At 34.7% G+C, this 19480-nt stretch overlaps 4 protein-coding genes and 1 long non-coding RNA gene across 5 annotated transcripts; 2 read left to right on the forward strand and 3 right to left on the reverse strand.

The window, feature by feature from the left end:
• Nucleotides 603-1922, forward strand: LOC107619964 (WUSCHEL-related homeobox 9-like). The gene is made up of 2 exons (XM_016322191.2): nucleotides 603-1595; nucleotides 1677-1922. Exons 1-2 carry the CDS (start codon nucleotides 665-667, stop codon nucleotides 1913-1915), a joined length of 1170 nt encoding a protein of 389 aa, XP_016177677.1. The 5' UTR covers nucleotides 603-664; the 3' UTR covers nucleotides 1916-1922.
• Nucleotides 8351-10141, forward strand: LOC107623761 (ras-related protein RABA1f-like). Its single transcript, XM_016326125.2, has 2 exons — nucleotides 8351-8876; nucleotides 9188-10141. The coding sequence occupies exons 1-2, from the start codon at nucleotides 8656-8658 to the stop codon at nucleotides 9618-9620; spliced, it is 654 nt and encodes a 217-aa protein (XP_016181611.1). The 5' UTR covers nucleotides 8351-8655; the 3' UTR covers nucleotides 9621-10141.
• On the reverse strand, nucleotides 8946-9241 carry LOC110268549. Its single transcript, XR_002356704.1, has 2 exons — nucleotides 9147-9241; nucleotides 8946-9115 (listed from the first exon to the last, which is right to left on the reverse strand). It is a non-coding gene; the product is annotated as an uncharacterized LOC110268549 (long non-coding RNA).
• Nucleotides 9940-10710, reverse strand: LOC107623762. Its single transcript, XM_016326126.2, has 2 exons — nucleotides 10251-10710; nucleotides 9940-10177 (listed from the first exon to the last, which is right to left on the reverse strand). The coding sequence occupies exon 1, from the start codon at nucleotides 10655-10657 to the stop codon at nucleotides 10283-10285; it is 375 nt and encodes a 124-aa protein (XP_016181612.1). The 5' UTR covers nucleotides 10658-10710; the 3' UTR covers nucleotides 9940-10177; nucleotides 10251-10282.
• Nucleotides 10806-16596, reverse strand: LOC107623581 (probable leucine-rich repeat receptor-like protein kinase At5g49770; the record flags this gene model as incomplete). The annotated part of the gene is given in 18 exon segments (XM_016325905.1): nucleotides 10806-11548; nucleotides 11688-11923; nucleotides 12016-12235; nucleotides 12323-12459; nucleotides 12558-12704; nucleotides 12811-13292; nucleotides 13401-13538; nucleotides 13635-13709; nucleotides 13923-13991; nucleotides 14122-14193; nucleotides 14288-14359; nucleotides 14549-14623; nucleotides 14741-14905; nucleotides 15070-15141; nucleotides 15272-15346; nucleotides 15470-15541; nucleotides 15635-15755; nucleotides 16406-16596. Coding segments are annotated over 18 exon segments (2787 nt in total). The 3' UTR covers nucleotides 10806-11074.

Consider the following 19480-nt stretch of genomic DNA (forward strand, 5'->3'; position numbering starts at 1 on the left):
ACATATATAAAGAGACATATTCAAAAAATATATCTATAAAGACACTTCTATTAAACATAATCATAAAAAGATATTTTTATTAGACACATCTACAAAGATACTTCAATTAAACACAATTATAAATAAGAATTGATAAAAATGGACAAAAATGTGTTGGTAACGTAACGAAATTGTAGAATTATTTACATCCATCCGAAGTGACGATTGGGCAGTCAACCTAAATTGTAAATCTTTGAATTTGAAGGTGTAAAATGGTTTAATTTAGTTTTAATTTAGTTTTAATTAGAAGTAATGGAAGCGAAAATGAAATGGGGATGGGAAGGAGATAATAAATATGGCACCCTCGAGTCAATGAATGAAATCCACTACCACCGCCTTCCAATGATAATTAGTGGTGCATACTGAATACGCAACCAAGCCCGATCCTCTTCTCACTTCTCACTTCTCACTTCTCACTTCTCATCATCATGCTACTAGTATGCTACTTTCTCTTCCTTTTTCTTTATTATTATTATTATTTCCCTTTTCCTTTCTACTATTTTATTAATTACTTAATAAATAAAAGTGTATATATGTTGATGAATTAGAATGGCAAGAGACAGAGAGACAAGAGAGGGTATATAAAAGGAAGGATAAGCAATTTCATTCATTCATTCATTCATTCATGGCTTCTTCTAACAGACACTGGCCAAGCATGTTTAAGTCCAAGCCCACATGGCAGCATGATATCACTATCACCGCCACTTCTTCTTCTTCTTCTAGTACTAGTAGTAGTAGTAGAACCTCTCCTTACTCTTGCGACGACAGAAGCCCTGAGCCCAAGCCCAGGTGGAACCCAAAGCCCGAGCAGATTCGGATCCTGGAGTCCATATTCAACTCTGGGATGGTCAACCCTCCCAGGGATGAGATCAGGAAGATAAGGGCTCAGTTGCAAGAGTACGGTCAAGTTGGTGATGCCAATGTCTTCTACTGGTTCCAGAACCGCAAGTCTAGAACCAAACACAAGCTCCGCCACCTCCACACCAAGAATAACCCTCCTCCTCCACCTCCTCCGTCATCCACCTCATCCTCCTCCTCTGACAAGTCATCATCCCCACCCACTACTACTACTACTACTACTTCTGCTGCTACTACCAATACCTATTTCTATACCCACAATCACACCGCCACTATTCCACCACCACCACCGCCGCCGCACGTGGCCGCTGAGACTTTCATCTTCCCGCTGCAACATCATCAAGGTAACAGTACTACTACTACTATAACATCATCCCCGCAAGGCCTTTTCTTCTCTGAGCTCTCCAATGTGGTGCAAGCTCATCATCATCAGCCGTCTCCACCACCACCTCATCAGCTCATGATGCATAACGTCGTTGGTCCCTGCACTAGTCTCTTGCTTAGTGAGATCATGATGAATAATGCTTCAAAGAAAGATCATCATCAAGAACATGCCAGCAGCAATAAGTCCCTCAAATTAATGCACCATGGCGGCGGCCACCACCACACACCAAAGCTTAGTTTCTGCGTCACTCCACCTACTACTACAACCGCCACTCTCGTCCCTCCCACCACCACACCATCACTCCTCACTCAAGGTAACATGAATACTATTCAAACTTGTCTGAAGCAGTAATAAATTAATAAGAATTGTATTGTGGTGTGTGCATGGAATGCAGATGCAGTAGGCACTGGAGATGGAAGTGAGAAAATAACGGTGTTCATAAATGATGTGGCGTTTGAGGTGGCGGCGGGGCCATTCAATGTAAGGGAGGCATTTGGGGAGGATGCAGTCCTGATTCACGCCATCACTGGTCAACCTCTTCTCACTAACCAATGGGGTCTTACCCTCCACTCTCTCCACCATGGCGCTTCTTATTATCTGCTTCTACATACCCTCCCTCACGCACCTTATTAGTAACAAATCACTCCTCATTTTATATGAATATGAGTTCTTTTAATTTGGGCAATTTACTTCTACCATGTAATCTTCTTACCCACCCTATATTAGTCCAATGAAAACTTTCTTAGCTTGTTGCTATGGTCGTATATATGGCTTTGTGCCTCTCATCGTTCTTATTATTATTCCCAAGGGAAAATGAGTTATTGTATTAGGAGAAGTTATATATAGAAATCTATATAATGTATTTTAATTAATTTTACTTTTTGTTTTTTAATGCTACTCGTGATAAAATGATCATAAGATAAGATGAAACGTGGATTATGTAACAAGTGAGAGTTTACACTCCATTTTATAATATGATCTTTTGTTTATAATATGTTGTTTTAATTATATTAATTTAGCAAGTTTCAGAAAAGTTACGTTCGTTGTATCAAGTACAATAGATATTGAAGTGCTTATACTATAAATTAGATAAAGGATTCTTAATTATTTTTTAAAAAAATTTAAATAATATGGAAATATAATTAAAATGAAATGAATATTGTGAAGATAGTAATGAAATAATGAGATTTTTATCCATAGAATATAAATATCCTTAAAGTATAAAAGTAGAAAAGATAAATTTCTGAAAATCCTAATGATATATAAAATTCATAATTTTTTTTTTCATTTTTGTATTTTTAGCAAGTATCTTTTTTTTTATAAAAAATGAAATAACAATTATACAATAATTAAAAGAAAAAATTATCTTTCCAAACATTTCTATATGTTATTAGGAATCCCAAATCGAAGTTAACACAATCTGTGCACTAAATGTCAACGTGCAGTGGATATTAAAGTTCTAGCCTGCTACTGCCATGAATGTTGTACACCTATGCCATTTCTCGTGTTACTTATTTTATGCGATTCTATATTATGAATAAAGTTTATGGATGTGAATCCTAAAGTTTCAAATTAAGGAATAAAACAATAATTTACACTTTTATACGTGTCTAAAATAAGTACACTTTTATAGCACCATATATATTGAACAAGATATAACCTAAATGCCCTAACCTAATAAGGAGTTGAATAAAATTTGAAATGAAGAAGGTTTTTTTTTTTTTTTTTCCGGATTTCGTATTAGTCTGATCAAAAGAAACAGGAATCTACTTCACTGTATGCTATTTAAAACCAAATCTTGTTTACACGAATCAGAAAGGTCTCACCTGAAACGGAATGATACCAACATTTCCGTACAAGTTGCAAATATGTGTGTTCAAAACTGGTTAAAAATATTCAAGCAAGAATAACATTATTTAGCTACCTTATTAAATGGAAATCATTTTTGGTGACTAAATGGAAATCATTTAATAATTAATATCTGTTCCCCTACGAATTTATGTTCACCAATGAATTATTACATATACAACGCAAGATTCGAACCATTATATATATATTTTTTTTACCAAAGATAGGAGACTCGAACCCGCAACCTCTTAATTGAGTATGGGGAGACTATGCCATTTGAGCTATTACTCATTGGCTAAAATTTGAAAAGATAAGAGACTCGAACCCGCAACCTCCTAATTGAGTATGGGGAGTCTATTCGAACCATTATACTTGTTTTAAGTAAACTGAGCTAACTAATCGACTAATCTAATTTGTTTAGACATTATCAAATATTTATGTTATTTATTATACATTATTTTATATTAACATCTAATTAGGTGATTTTATATATAAATAAGAGTAAAAGACAAATAGGTTCCTAACCTTTTGTCCTGTGGACATTTTCGTCCCTGATCATTGAAAAATACTTTTAAGTTTCTGACCTTCGCAAAATTTGGACGGATCAGTCCCTCCATCCAAATGCCTCCGTCAGGGACTCATCCGTCCAAATGCCTTCATTAGGTACTGATCCATCCAAATTTTGTGAAGGCAAGAGACTTAAAAATATTTTTCAATGGTCAGAGACGAAATGTCGGCGGGGCAAAAGCTCAGAGACCTATTTATCCTTTTCTCTATAAATAAAAATAACTTTTACTTGCTCTGCAAAAGAATTTGAGTAACATAAATTAGTAAAGTTTGATTATTATGATGAGAAGAACACGCATAACTGGTATGGCAAATTATGTTGTTGAGAAGGGAGTGACTGTTCATTTGGTATGAAATTGAAGCACTAGATGGAGAAAGGGACAAGAATAGGATAGTAGTAACGTTGTTGAGGAAGGAGAGGTTGAATTTGAATTTGAGAAGGTGATTGGTTTACGTGTAAGTTGATAAGAACAGTATTTGCTCTCAATGTTTGATGCCTGCTTCGATTTGACACACCGATTTCGATTTATCATGGACAGACTTATCTGCAATAATCTGAAATCAAATTCTTCCCTCACTCCCTACTCTTTTTGATATTTAGCTCTACCAATGCAATCTATGTCACACTGCACCCACACATGTTATATATTATTTTCTTCTGCATGCTCAATTCAACCCATCACGTACGTTATGGTATATATGTGAATTGAAGCGATCATCATATCATATCATATCATAACATAACATATAACATTTACATGCTATCTACAATCATGACCACAACGACTCTTTGATGGTTGAGGAAATTATTAGAAGCATATATGTGTCAAACACTTTATGCTCGCCAGAGAGTTTAATTTCATGTCACATGGATGGGATTTGAAGATAGCATTCATTCATTCATATCTTTTCAAAATTATATTAAACCTTAGCTTGTTGATAAACATTAAAGTGATTTTATATACGTTTTTTAATTTGAATATGGAAGCAAATGAAGTGTTGGACTCGCGTATGGAGAGGAGGGGTGCTTCACCTCATCAGAGGATGCAGAACTCGGATTCTGCGAGTTGTGTCCCTCAAAACGTAAAAAAAAATTACCTAGAACAAGAAAAACAAAAGGTTCGAATTCCACGTTTCAAATTTCAAATTCCATCAACTGCAAATCGGACCATGCGATTTGTGAAGCAAAATTTCATGACCAAAGAACTTGCATGGTCCGAGTTGTTCTTCCTTTGGCTCAGAAAAAACTGTCCCACATTTTTGTTTTGTACGCCATAATTCTATATCTGTGCAGATCACACCCAAGCCTTCCATATCCATAAATTTGAGCCTTATATATATGTATGTGCATCACGTTTGGTTATATCCCGCACGAGGGTAATGTTAGGTGAAGAAACAGTCACCTTGACTTTAATTTGATTGGATGTCCACTCGATTTCACTGCATTTTTCCGATGACTAAATAAGGCTGCATTACCAAGTATGTCGAGATTTACAAGTAATGTAATGTATAGTTGAATGAGTCAAACTATTATAGATTAGTTAATCCTATAAGAATTTTTATTGTAATGTAAAGAAGAAAAGTCATATCTTAGATATATAGATTATTTGTAAATAAAATCTATTTGTACATTTCATTTATTTATGCCTTTATCATCTAAATGATGTTAGTGCCTTAGCTTGGTATCTGAATATCTGATCTATAATTAGGTAGCTGTGTTATTGTATAGGACAAGGGAATAACAAGACAAATCCCATCCAAAACCAAAAGAATCACTCATGATCACGTAGGTCTAGTTGATATATAGCTGCAGCTATATACATCTTTTACATGAATTGAACCATCACTCATGCAGAAAATATATAATCATCACCATTAACACTTTTTCAGTTTTCCCTACTCCCTACTTGGCACGCTAATGTTGTCTTTCTCTAATTTTTAATGATTTACTTTGGGCTTCAAATAATTAACATGCAATACGGCTATGAAAGTGGGCTTTAGAAGAGGCCCAGAGGCCCAATACCCGAAAGCCCATACATACATAGTTGTTAACGGTTTAAGCCGTTATAAGAAAATTTGTTGCTTGGTAAATGGCATAAATAAACTAAAAATTGGGAGTACGTTAAACTCTTTTGGAACCACAGGCATCGTTTCATTTCATTCCCTCAATTTGAGCATTACTATTGCACCCTGTTTCCATTGCCACAAGATAGGAGACTCGAACCCGCAACCTCTTAATTGAGTATGGGGAGACTATGCCATTTGAGCTATTACTCATTGGCTAAAATTTGAAAAGATAAGAGACTCGAACCCGCAACCTCCTAATTGAGTATGGGGAGTCTATTCGAACCATTATACTTGTTTTAAGTAAACTGAGCTAACTAATCGACTAATCTAATTTGTTTAGACATTATCAAATATTTATGTTATTTATTATACATTATTTTATATTAACATCTAATTAGGTGATTTTATATATAAATAAGAGTAAAAGACAAATAGGTTCCTAACCTTTTGTCCTGTGGACATTTTCGTCCCTGATCATTGAAAAATACTTTTAAGTTTCTGACCTTCGCAAAATTTGGACGGATCAGTCCCTCCATCCAAATGCCTCCGTCAGGGACTCATCCGTCCAAATGCCTTCATTAGGTACTGATCCATCCAAATTTTGTGAAGGCAAGAGACTTAAAAATATTTTTCAATGGTCAGAGACGAAATGTCGGCGGGGCAAAAGCTCAGAGACCTATTTATCCTTTTCTCTATAAATAAAAATAACTTTTACTTGCTCTGCAAAAGAATTTGAGTAACATAAATTAGTAAAGTTTGATTATTATGATGAGAAGAACACGCATAACTGGTATGGCAAATTATGTTGTTGAGAAGGGAGTGACTGTTCATTTGGTATGAAATTGAAGCACTAGATGGAGAAAGGGACAAGAATAGGATAGTAGTAACGTTGTTGAGGAAGGAGAGGTTGAATTTGAATTTGAGAAGGTGATTGGTTTACGTGTAAGTTGATAAGAACAGTATTTGCTCTCAATGTTTGATGCCTGCTTCGATTTGACACACCGATTTCGATTTATCATGGACAGACTTATCTGCAATAATCTGAAATCAAATTCTTCCCTCACTCCCTACTCTTTTTGATATTTAGCTCTACCAATGCAATCTATGTCACACTGCACCCACACATGTTATATATTATTTTCTTCTGCATGCTCAATTCAACCCATCACGTACGTTATGGTATATATGTGAATTGAAGCGATCATCATATCATATCATATCATAACATAACATATAACATTTACATGCTATCTACAATCATGACCACAACGACTCTTTGATGGTTGAGGAAATTATTAGAAGCATATATGTGTCAAACACTTTATGCTCGCCAGAGAGTTTAATTTCATGTCACATGGATGGGATTTGAAGATAGCATTCATTCATTCATACCTTTTCAAAATTATATTAAACCTTAGCTTGTTGATAAACATTAAAGTGATTTTATATACGTTTTTTAATTTGAATATGGAAGCAAATGAAGTGTTGGACTCGCGTATGGAGAGGAGGGGTGCTTCACCTCATCAGAGGATGCAGAACTCGGATTCTGCGAGTTGTGTCCCTCAAAACGTAAAAAAAAATTACCTAGAACAAGAAAAACAAAAGGTTCGAATTCCACGTTTCAAATTTCAAATTCCATCAACTGCAAATCGGACCATGCGATTTGTGAAGCAAAATTTCATGACCAAAGAACTTGCATGGTCCGAGTTGTTCTTCCTTTGGCTCAGAAAAAACTGTCCCACATTTTTGTTTTGTACGCCATAATTCTATATCTGTGCAGATCACACCCAAGCCTTCCATATCCATAAATTTGAGCCTTATATATATGTATGTGCATCACGTTTGGTTATATCCCGCACGAGGGTAATGTTAGGTGAAGAAACAGTCACCTTGACTTTAATTTGATTGGATGTCCACTCGATTTCACTGCATTTTTCCGATGACTAAATAAGGCTGCATTACCAAGTATGTCGAGATTTACAAGTAATGTAATGTATAGTTGAATGAGTCAAACTATTATAGATTAGTTAATCCTATAAGAATTTTTATTGTAATGTAAAGAAGAAAAGTCATATCTTAGATATATAGATTATTTGTAAATAAAATCTATTTGTACATTTCATTTATTTATGCCTTTATCATCTAAATGATGTTAGTGCCTTAGCTTGGTATCTGAATATCTGATCTATAATTAGGTAGCTGTGTTATTGTATAGGACAAGGGAATAACAAGACAAATCCCATCCAAAACCAAAAGAATCACTCATGATCACGTAGGTCTAGTTGATATATAGCTGCAGCTATATACATCTTTTACATGAATTGAACCATCACTCATGCAGAAAATATATAATCATCACCATTAACACTTTTTCAGTTTTCCCTACTCCCTACTTGGCACGCTAATGTTGTCTTTCTCTAATTTTTAATGATTTACTTTGGGCTTCAAATAATTAACATGCAATACGGCTATGAAAGTGGGCTTTAGAAGAGGCCCAGAGGCCCAATACCCGAAAGCCCATACATACATAGTTGTTAACGGTTTAAGCCGTTATAAGAAAATTTGTTGCTTGGTAAATGGCATAAATAAACTAAAAATTGGGAGTACGTTAAACTCTTTTGGAACCACAGGCATCGTTTCATTTCATTCCCTCAATTTGAGCATTACTATTGCACCCTGTTTCCATTGCCACTTCTTCCAAACCTGGATTTCAAAACCAATAAACTATGGTTCTGATGATCCTTAGTATTTTCAGATTCAACGGCAATCCATCTCAATATCTCAGACAACACCCGTCTCAAAACCAAAATAAAAATCAATTCTTTCTTTGATTTTCTCTCTCACTTTCTCTTCATTCATTCTCTCTCTCTCTCGCTTTGTGATTGAGGAAAATGGGGGCGTATAGCGCTGATGAAGATTACGATTATTTGTTCAAGGTGGTGCTGATTGGGGACTCTGGTGTGGGAAAATCGAACCTTTTGTCGAGATTCACCAAGAACGAATTCAGCAATGAATCAAAATCCACCATTGGGGTTGAGTTTGCCACAAGAAGCATTAGGGTAGATGATAAGATTGTCAAGGCTCAGATTTGGGACACTGCTGGCCAAGAAAGGTAAAATATTTCATTATTCATCATTCCCTTTGTGAATTTGATTCCCCATGTAAAAAATATGAATATCCATGATTTGTTATTGGAAGCTTACATATTATTCTCTATGTTCTCTCAATTGTTTCAATTATGTGGATTGAGTTGTTCTGGTGAAATGACAATCACAAAATCTGGATAGATGTCTCTGAGGCATTTAAGATTGTCATTTTTGTCATCATATTTTGTAGAGAGAGATTCAATGCCTTTGGCAATGTTGCTTTTGAAAGTATGCACCTATGTGATATATAACTCATCTTGCATTCCTTTAACTCAAGGTATCGAGCAATTACAAGTGCATACTATCGAGGAGCCGTTGGGGCATTACTAGTGTACGATGTTACGCGCCATGTAACATTCGAGAATGTGGCGAGGTGGTTGAAGGAGCTGAGAGATCACACAGATGCAAACATTGTGGTTATGCTTGTGGGAAACAAAGCAGACCTCCGCCATCTGCGGGCGGTTTCGACCGATGACGCCACGGCCTTTGCTGAAAGAGAGAGCACATTTTTCATGGAAACATCTGCTCTGGAGGCCTTCAATGTCGAAAACGCCTTCACAGAGGTCATGAAGCAGATCTATCATGTTGTGAGCAAGAGGGCACTCGACATTGATGATGATCCAACATCTTTACCAAAAGGGCAATCAATCAATGTTGGGTCTAGAGATGATGTTTCAGCAGTCAAGAATGGTGGATGTTGCTCTTCCTGAACTTGCAATCAGAATCTCTCGATTTGCCTATTCCTTGTTTATATCAATGTAGAGAGCATCATTGTCGTAGAGAGCATCACTCTCTAACCTTTCTATTTCTTTGTCTATAGAGAAATCAGCCTTAGGAAATATACACTTTAATTGTGCTTGCTTCCTATTTTGTTGTGTATTATCAAGGTATTCGTTTATTTATCTAATCTAATATAATTGATTCAGTACTTTGCTTTGCTTCACTCTTGTCTATGAATATTGGCAAAAGCATCTAACCTTGTTCTTTCCCCAATCATATGCTACATTCAATTATGTTTTAAGTTTGAAGTTTGAACATCAAACAGAATTAACATTGTTCTAAACTCCATAATCATTGTTCTTAACCTCCACCTCTTATAAAACATGAAACAAGGTTATACAAATTCCTTATCCATATCAAAACGAACAGCTAAAAAATTAAAATAAAAACATCAGCACTAAGCACTGAGCAGAGTCGATTATAAACATGAAACAGCATTGCCCTATCGCAGCGAACAGCACCTCCAAGTTATTCATAGGTGTAAACCCTAAAAGAAGCGAAATCAAAATTAAACCTTGAAATACCCAAATTGGTGAAAGTGGAGGAACTAGGTCACCAACCGAATTAGGAGAAAACAGAAGCAGCGCGTGATTCAAGGGCGAGATTTGTCTTCGTCATTATTCGATACAGAGGAGGAAGAAGAAGGAGGAGGAGGAGGAGGAGGAGAGTCGTCGGAGCGGAAAGAGAGGAGAGGGTTTTGGCCCTTGATGACCCAACCGAGGGCAAAGAAGGCGAGGCCGGCGAGCAAGGCGGTGCCCCAAGCGTGAGAGTACCACTTGCTGTATTCTCTGGTGGCATACTTCCACTGATCCTTGAGCGTGGAAGGATCAGGGTTCACCGTCTCCGGTGGGTTCACGTGAATTTTCTGGTTGTGCCCTGAATACTTGCTTGAAGACCCATTCTTCCCACTTCCATTTGAAGAAGATGGTGGAACAGGGTATTGCTTTTTTGGATCACTTTCTCCCATTCTTCAATCACCGAACAAATCACTCGTGTAAATGAATTATATTACCTTAGATTCTTACAACATATTTATATGCCACGTTTCATGAAATCATGGATCACATATTCACATGTGTCTGATGAATTAGTCTTTAATACAGTGGGCAACTAAATAAAAGAAAATGGAGAGAGAGTTGGCATTCAAAAACTATACTTACATTTAAAATTACAATCATTAACAAAATTAACAAAAATATTTTCATGACCACAAGTCTACAATACATACAAATAAGGATGTTTGAAGTTCTCCCCTTGTGGTACCTCATAATTGATGCACCAAATATTCAAAGTGAATTTGTATCCTAAATTTGACACAACAAACCTCAATGATTACATGTGAAGAGGGGAGTAGATACACAAAAAAATATAAATATACCAAGTCTCATTGAGGTTCTATCTTTGCTGTTGGGAAGTTTCCAGAATGGCTAAAATCTTCATTGTCATAAAGGTGTTTGACATTTTGCCCAAGTGGCACCTCATAGCTTTCTGTGGTGGAAGCTGATTCAACACTCGGGTTCAAACCAGCAAGTTGGATTATGTTCTCAATCTCTTTCACAACCTCAGCCATAGAAGGCCTCTCAGATGCATATTCTTTCACACACCTCATTGCCACTTCAACAAACTTCTCTAACCCCTTAGGACTTGTGCTTCTGACTATGGTTGGATCAACAATAGAGTGAAGATTGTACAAGTCTTTTGATGTATCCATTACCCTCATTACCTCTCTCACAATGTACTTCCCTTGCTCTATTGGCCTTTTCGCTGTTACTAGCTCAAGCATTACCACTCCAAAGCTATATACATCGCTCTTTTCGGTCAATTGCTGGCTCATGTAATATTCAGGATCCAAGTATCCCTATGACAACAAAAGGTAACAAAGCAATCAAAATACTTATTCAATTTTTTTGTGCTAAACAGAAGCTTTCTTTATTCTTCAAGTTTCATTATGTATGATGTTTAATTAAGTTATAAAGTCTAAAGCATTGTCTACAAACCATTGTCCCTTTGACTTGAGTAGTGACATGGCCCCTTTCACTATCAACAAGAAGTTTTGAGAGACCAAAATCAGCCACTTTTGCATTAAGGTGATTATCAAGTAGGATATTGCTTGATTTTATGTCTCTGTGTATGATTGGTGGGTTAGCAAGTTCATGAAGATATGCCAGACCCCTCGCTGCGCCCAACGCGACTTTCAGCCTCCGTATCCAATCCATCGATATCCCAGACTTTCCTGCATTGACAAAGTTGAATTGGAAAATAATAATCATGAGTCTATGATGCAACATCATGGCAGATATGGACTGGTGAAGGAATTGGAAATACCTGTAAGACTATCCATTATAGTACCATTTGGAACATACTCGTACACCAGCATTTGTTCACCCTTCTCAAAGCAGAAACCCACAAGACTAACAAGATTCTTATGGTGGACCCTTGAAAGAAGTTCAATCTCAGTTTTAAACTCAACAGCACCTTGCATAGATTCTTGTGCAGCCCGCTTGATGGCAACCACTTCCCCAGCAGGAAGAACACCTTGGTACACCTAGTTGATGAAGAACAATTAGATCTTTCACTCTTTCATACAATTGAACAAGAAGAGAGTAAAGATAAAGATGTCATGAATGAATACCTTTCCATAGCCCCCACTTCCAATAGTATTACTTTCTGAGAAGTTGTTGGTGTATTTCCTCAGATCTTCGAAAGAAAACCATCGCGCTCCTTTCAACTGAGGAGCAGCTCCACTATTCGGGTTCTGTTCCCAATTTGCTGCAATTTAAATGACATTTGGATCAATAAAAGAGTACCAGAAACGTTGCTTTCATTACAAGAAACAAACTAAGCTAAACTTGCATCAACTATCTTACCAAAAGGATTGAGTTCAGATCTTTCTGCTCTTCTTTTCTGGCGGAGGGCATACATGCCTATGACGACTGCTAATCCAAGAAACACCACAACAGCAACTACTGCACCAATTATAGCTCCGGTATGCTTTGACTTTGATTTAGGTTCTCCTATGTGACATAAGAGTGACAGAGTGAGAGAAGAAAATAATATATGACAGAAGAGACAGAGAAAATATAATCAATATTTCTGCTTAATAATTAGACACTGAACCACCTCCATAGTATTGATAGTTGAGACCATTGAAGAAATAAGGGGAGAAAAATTCCGGGGGCTTGAAAATTTGGTTACTTAGCACAAAAGCAACACTTGAAACTCCAGTTCTATTGAAACGATCAGTTTGAGATGGGAAGACATCCAGAGTCAACTGAAAATTGTTGTTAGATGCATTCCTTGAGGGATTACTCAGAGAAACTGAATCCACAGGAAGCTTTTGGGACGCAAAGCTCTTCAACAAAGACTGCTCAAGCTCCTTGTAATCAGTATCGTTAAGGGTTGTGAAACTAAGAGCTCTGGAGTAGAGTGTTCCACTATAGGGATATGCACATTTACAATTTGGGCTGGAAACCTGACCAGAAGAGCATGATTGAGCGGAGCAATTATTTAGTGGTGTTGTGTATGCAGGAGTTTGTAGGGGCAGTTGGCAATAACTCAGTTTTTGAGCTTCAGATTCATGACAAATTGGATTACCAGCTAACCTGCAAAAGCATTGCATAATAACTGTCTCAGAATCAAATTGAGTCTACTTGAATAGCTGGAAGAATCAAATTGAACTCTGTGATATCAATGTCATAAATGAATCTTACACCACTTGGAAATTTATCTTTTTGCTTCCTGGCTTGTAATCGGTTATTTGATTATCCTGCAAATCAATGAGCTGCAGACTGTTACTGTAGCCACTGGTAAGATTCAATGTGCCACTCAGCTGGTTGTCCCCTAGTAGCCTGTTACCACAATTCAATAAAACCAGGTTATCTCACATTCATATGATGCATCACTTAATTATTGAAAGTTAGAATCAAGGTGAAGGAATAGCATACACAGTTGTCAGAGATTGCAAACTTGAAACCCATAATGGAATATCAGAATCGTTGAAAGAATTGTTGCTCATATCCCTGCAGAAGATTTTCCATAAATGCAAACTTAGATCATTATATTATGCATGAGTTTTATGTTTATGTTTTGCATGTTTTTGTTGCATAAGATCTAAGTGTAGGAAAAACATGTAAGCAATAGCATGGCTTCTGGAATATTATTATTGAGTTTAACTTGAATAAAAACTTTCCAAAATATAACAGGCTATAATTATTCTACAGTTTACTACTTACACATAGGAGAGACTGTTCAATCCGGTAAGGTCCGGCAGAGAGCCATTTAGCTTATTATGGGATAAATACCTGCAAAAGTATATATAGTCAGTGCCTTCTCTCTGCAAGATTGATAACATAGAAAAACATGGAAATATTTGCAGATAGACAGTTTATGTATGAAGCTTAATATGACATGATGGTTCTTTAGTTTCCTTACAGCTCACTCAGCTGTCCAAGATTCTTTAAAGTTGAAGGCACTGCTCCGCTAAATCCATTTGTATCTAAGCGCCTATGATCAAGAGAGGAAAAGACATCAATATAGAGAAAATCCAAAGAAATTCAGACATCAAGAAGTCACCTGACACAGGTAACATGATACTTACAACACCTCCAATGTGCTCACTTGACCAAGGGAGCTAGGAATACTACCCTGCAGTTGATTGTTGTCCAAAAGCCTAAGATAAAAAGAATACAAGGGTGGATAATGTCACCAGCATATTAGGAAAATAACATGAAATTGCAGATAAATGTAATTGAAATATTGTGCTGTCTTACACTCTGTGACATGGATTTCCATGCCTTCAATTCATTTATCAAAATCAAGAAAACAAAAAAAAAGTACTATAAGATGTAATGATGCTTACACATGTTCTAGTATCATTTTTGAATTGAACAGTTTTTCCGGTAATTGACCAGAGAACTTATTGTTCCCCATATGACTGCAAAAACAGTGAACATTGTCTTAGATAATCACTGAAGTGGTAACTATATATATTCAGTTATATTATTAATGCAACAATATCAACTGAAAAGTGATGTAATGAGAATTGACATACAAGTGTTGTGCCTGAAGGAGCAGGTCAAGTCCTGGTCTTCCTTTGTTATCAGATACAGGAATTTGTCCTTCAAGTTGATTATCAGCAACATCAAACCAATTGATATTAGTCAGATTGCCAATGGAGCCCGGAATTGTTCCGTTGAACCGATTCATATTAAGTGCTCTGCATAGCAATATCTGATAAGCTAATCATAATGTACCATATCTTAGCACAATGAATAAACACTGAGCTGCAATATTTGGATAAATTCAAGAAGTGAACATTATATGAAACAATATCCTTTGTGATATTGGAAGTAGCAGAGTTGTTAATATAGAAGTTCTTACAGAAAGGTTAGTTGCTTCAAAGCTCCAATAGAGTCTGGTATAGGACCAGAGAGACCACAACCAACCAAGGCGCTGGCAAATAATAAGAGAAGTAACTTATAAAGAAGCATACTATATTTTTCAAGGGATAGAAAAATGCTAGATAGAAGAATTTCATTTTATTTTTCAAATATGATATTGCTAATTAAACTGCTTTCCTTACAGGGATTTTAGCTTCTTCAAACTCCCAATTTCTTGTGGAATCGTTCCTGTCAAGCCAGTGTTGTAAGAAAGATCCCTACATGAACAAAACAAGAATGATCCATTGGTTATTCTGTTTTCTCAATTCAGCTTATTTTGAAGATCAAATGCCTTAACCACACTGAATCATTTTAATGAATATGAGAAATTGAAAAATTACAATGTGTCTAGTTCAGGTAATTGTTGGATTGCTGAAGACAGTTGTCCCTCCAAATTCATGCTTAATAGTTTCCTGAAAAATATAAACATTTTTTTTTTCAAATTTAGTTTCTGAAGAGTATAATGTGAGAAACAATCTTTCATGTCAAAGGAAGTGAGGACTAACAATTCTGTAATCCTTGAGTTGGAGCAACGAATTCCTTCCCAATTACTGCCACAAGGATCTGTACCAACCCAATTTGGTGGTTTGTTAGTCCAGAATCCTGTAAGAGCTGCTAAGCCATTATCTGAAGCAACACAATTCACAAAAAGAAAATTTGTTAAAGGAACTAAGTAAATAGAAGACTACAATCTCAAACAAACTCTTAACAGATTTTACAATAGTAAGAACTAAGAACCTACATCATGTCAACTATTATTCTGGCAAAGAAAAAAATAACAAGGTAAACAAATCCATTTTCTAACTTTTGATTATTTCTTATAACCATTGTAGAAATGATCTATTCTTATAAAATATCTGCCTAACTGCTAAATGAAGGAAGAATCAATTACTTTTTAAAATTTCAAAACATTAGTTTCATCAGTTGTTTGCTTCATTAAATATTTAGAAGAATATTTTAGAGGCTAATTGAAGGTTATATCATAACTCTAGCTTTATTTATTAGCAGCAAAGGATCTCTGAGTAGGTACCAATATAGGTCAATGACTTGCATGCATAATAAGCACAGATTTTGACAGAGATAAAGATGAAGATAGAACATAAATTGATACATAATTTGCATAAAAGGCCTAAAATAGTTTAGGCACTTGTCAACCATATATAGTAGCATCCCAAGAAAATGGCAAGAGTTCTTGCTCTTTTATTTATATATATGAGATATGATAAAGCTACATGAAACAAAGAGTAAGATATCAAAAAGGGTTGAGTTGAGCTTACAGTCTTGGCTGTTTGTTTGTGCTGCTACAAGCAGAACTTGAATAAGAAGCATGAGTAGAAGAAACAACTTGTTATGATGTTCCATTATTATGATGCTGAAAGTTATATCTTCTGATGATGAATGAAAAAATCTAATCAACCCTTTTCTTTCAAATGGAAGCAAGACAAGGATCACAGAATAAAGCAGAAAAAATAGTGCATAATAAAGCAGAATCTTTTAACCAAGAATGTCTGAGATAAATTCAATAGATAAAGGTAGACGCGTCTTCTTGAATCTTGATGGCTAACTAATACATTTTACTCAGTCAACGGCTCTTCCATGTAAAAATTTCAACGTTTGAGAAGGTTATATATAACTCCAATAAATAAGAAAGAAGAAAAAGATAAAAATTGTTCCATGGTGGCCACTAACCATATATATCTATAAATATCTTCAATTGATAGAGTCATTGTGATTTTTTCTTTTCTCACCCTGAAATATTCAAAAGAAGAATTCTATAAATAATAAGAATAAGAAAACATGAAGTGTTTGAATAAGCAACCACCTAAATGTAAGATTTAATTTCTATTGGTATCTGTCAATCATGCAAGATGCAATTGGTTCCACTTCCATATTAAAATACTGCTCATCACAACTCTAAGGTAGTTAGATATTAAAGTCAAATTAATAATTATTTGAATATTAATTGAGGATATAAACTATAGGTGATGAACAAGGTGCACTCCTCATCATCACTCTCATATTTGTTAGGAGGGGACACATACATTCATTTTTGGTGTCTCACATTGTTGGAGCTAAATTGGCAGATGAGTGGTACTATAAGAACCACCTTGTTCTTTCTTTTCCATAACCAAATTCATATTCAAATTTAATGGCCTTACACTATATGACAATTTCATGAACATCTAGTTTGCCGTCCAATTAATATTACTATTAGCAATACAAAAATAAATAAACTTGGTTATGCCAAAATTTTGTGTAGCTTTCACTACTCTCTGCTCATGTACAACCTAAGATATATTCTAAGTTTTGTTATATGTATACCTAAAATTATTACACGCAATCAACAATGCTAGGAACCAAGAGTGTCTCTGGGTGAATCCAAAACCTCTACGTGGATGGTGCTTATACTAGGCATTAGTATGTTTCTTCTATTAAGTATCAGAATGTTTCTTTTGCATACTAAATGGATGTTCTTTTATATATTTTATAAAAAAATTTATATACTAAGAATCGGGATTGTTGGAAGTTCCGTGATCCCCGCCCCTATTTCTTCAACTATTATTCAAAATTTTAATTTGGGGTGAGAAACAATTAATATCAAATATTATAAATTAAAAACAAATAAAATTAATTAAATATAATTATAAATTAGTTAAGTTGTTTACTTTTTTGTTGATAAGCTTTTGGTTCTATATACTTTTCCTTTCTCTAATAGTAATAATATTTCCTAGTTTCAGATATCCTTGCACACAACTAAGCACACGCATTGAACAAGAATAAACAAGAATTTTTAATTTTTTTATTTATTTTTTAGTGTTCTATTTTAGAGAGAAAAGATGTGAGAATTGTATAGTTGGTTGGACAGGCTTGAAGCAGGTTGTGATCTTTGTATAATTTGTATTTGAGCAAAGTGGAGCGGCAACCGAAGAGGGTGAGAAAAGAATACAAGTTTTGTACTAAACCAAAAACAAAGAAACAAAAAGTTTAAATGAAAATATAGCATCTTCTTCTATTTCCTACTAGCTAGGATTTAAAAAAAAAAAAAATCAAAGTGATTAAGATTAAAATAAAAAAATCAAAAGTCATTGCAACGTCAAATTAGAGGAGAGACTCTACTTCACGGAAGAAAAGTGAGAACGCTAAATTAAAATTATTAAGATAAAGAAAGCCATCAGTGTGGTGTATCTATATACTATTGACTATTCATTATTGCATGTTGTATTCTTAGCTTCACGTAAATTAAATATGATGAACAACTTTTTGTCCTAGTGACTGGACGATATGTTCTAGAGAGAAGAGAAGGATTAAGATTTAGAATTCTATATATATATAGAGAGTGAAGTATTTAATTGGTCTTTTACGTTTTGGTGTAATTTTATTTTGGTCCTTAAAGTTTAAAGTGTCCTATTTGAATCCAAAAAAGTTTTATTTAGCTTTAATATAGTCCCACTATGAGATTAAAGTTAAATAATTAATGTAATATCTTACATTAATGTATCTACAGTTGATTTTGTGTCTTTGAAGCTTGTACTTGTTCTTCAAATTATCGACCTTGTTCTTGTACTCATGTAGGACATTCCGTTAATTATTTAACTATATAACATTAATGCATCTACGGTTGATTTTGTGTCTTTAGAGCTTGTATTTGTTCTCTAAAATATCAACCTTGTTCTTGTACTCATGTAGGATATTCCGTTAATTATTTAATTATATATAATAAAAGTATTGTAGTTATTTTTTATAATAGGAGTATTATAGTTATTTTTTATAAAAAAATATTAATTTAAACCGATTTAAAATTTGATTTACCAATTTTTTGGTCAAATCGATTTATTTGGTCTAATTTTGACAAAAATAATACGATTTAATTAATTACATATGTTAAATTTAATTATTATAAAATATCTTTAAAAAAAATATTTTAAGTGTCTTTATATAATAGTTACTTAAAGTAATAATGTGAATCCTACAGCAAATTGCATTTTCTTTAACAAAAGCCGCATAGATTATTATTCAAATGATGTTGGAGAAAGGAGTTGGTCAAATCCACCAATATAATTACTATAAAAAAGTATGTAACATTTTTTTTGGTTCATGTATAAGCTGTGATTAAGGGGTCAAATTAAACAATTTCATACGTTGATCGGTTAACCGTGGCCTAGTATATGGAAGAAGTCATGTTAGTTCATGAACCTACAGAAGTAGTCCCATTCAATCTTAATGTTTTTACTGGTTTGCAAATTTGAATTTTTTTTTCTAATAATGTTTTCGTCACTCGTGTATTATCCTTCATTATTTAATGAAAATTATTTAGCATGAAATGATAAATAATTAAATATTGTCATGTGCTG

This window comes from Arachis ipaensis, chromosome B10 (assembly GCF_000816755.2).
Source record: "Arachis ipaensis cultivar K30076 chromosome B10, Araip1.1, whole genome shotgun sequence".
Classification (NCBI taxonomy): Eukaryota; Viridiplantae; Streptophyta; class Magnoliopsida; order Fabales; family Fabaceae; genus Arachis; species Arachis ipaensis.

What these genes read in the sequence shown, in the direction of transcription:
- LOC107619964 (XM_016322191.2), top strand. Translation starts at nt 665, where the DNA reads ATGGCTTCTTCTAACAGACACTGGCCAAGCATGTTTAAGTCCAAGCCC. An exon ending in ACCATCACTCCTCACTCAAG is followed by an intron (nt 1,596 to 1,676) that starts GTAACATGAATA and finishes CATGGAATGCAG; the next exon opens with ATGCAGTAGGCACTGGAGAT.
- LOC107623761 (XM_016326125.2), top strand. Translation starts at nt 8,656, where the DNA reads ATGGGGGCGTATAGCGCTGATGAAGATTACGATTATTTGTTCAAGGTG. An exon ending in GACACTGCTGGCCAAGAAAG is followed by an intron (nt 8,877 to 9,187) that starts GTAAAATATTTC and finishes CTTTAACTCAAG; the next exon opens with GTATCGAGCAATTACAAGTG.
- LOC107623762 (XM_016326126.2), bottom strand. Translation starts at nt 10,657, where the DNA reads ATGGGAGAAAGTGATCCAAAAAAGCAATACCCTGTTCCACCATCTTCT.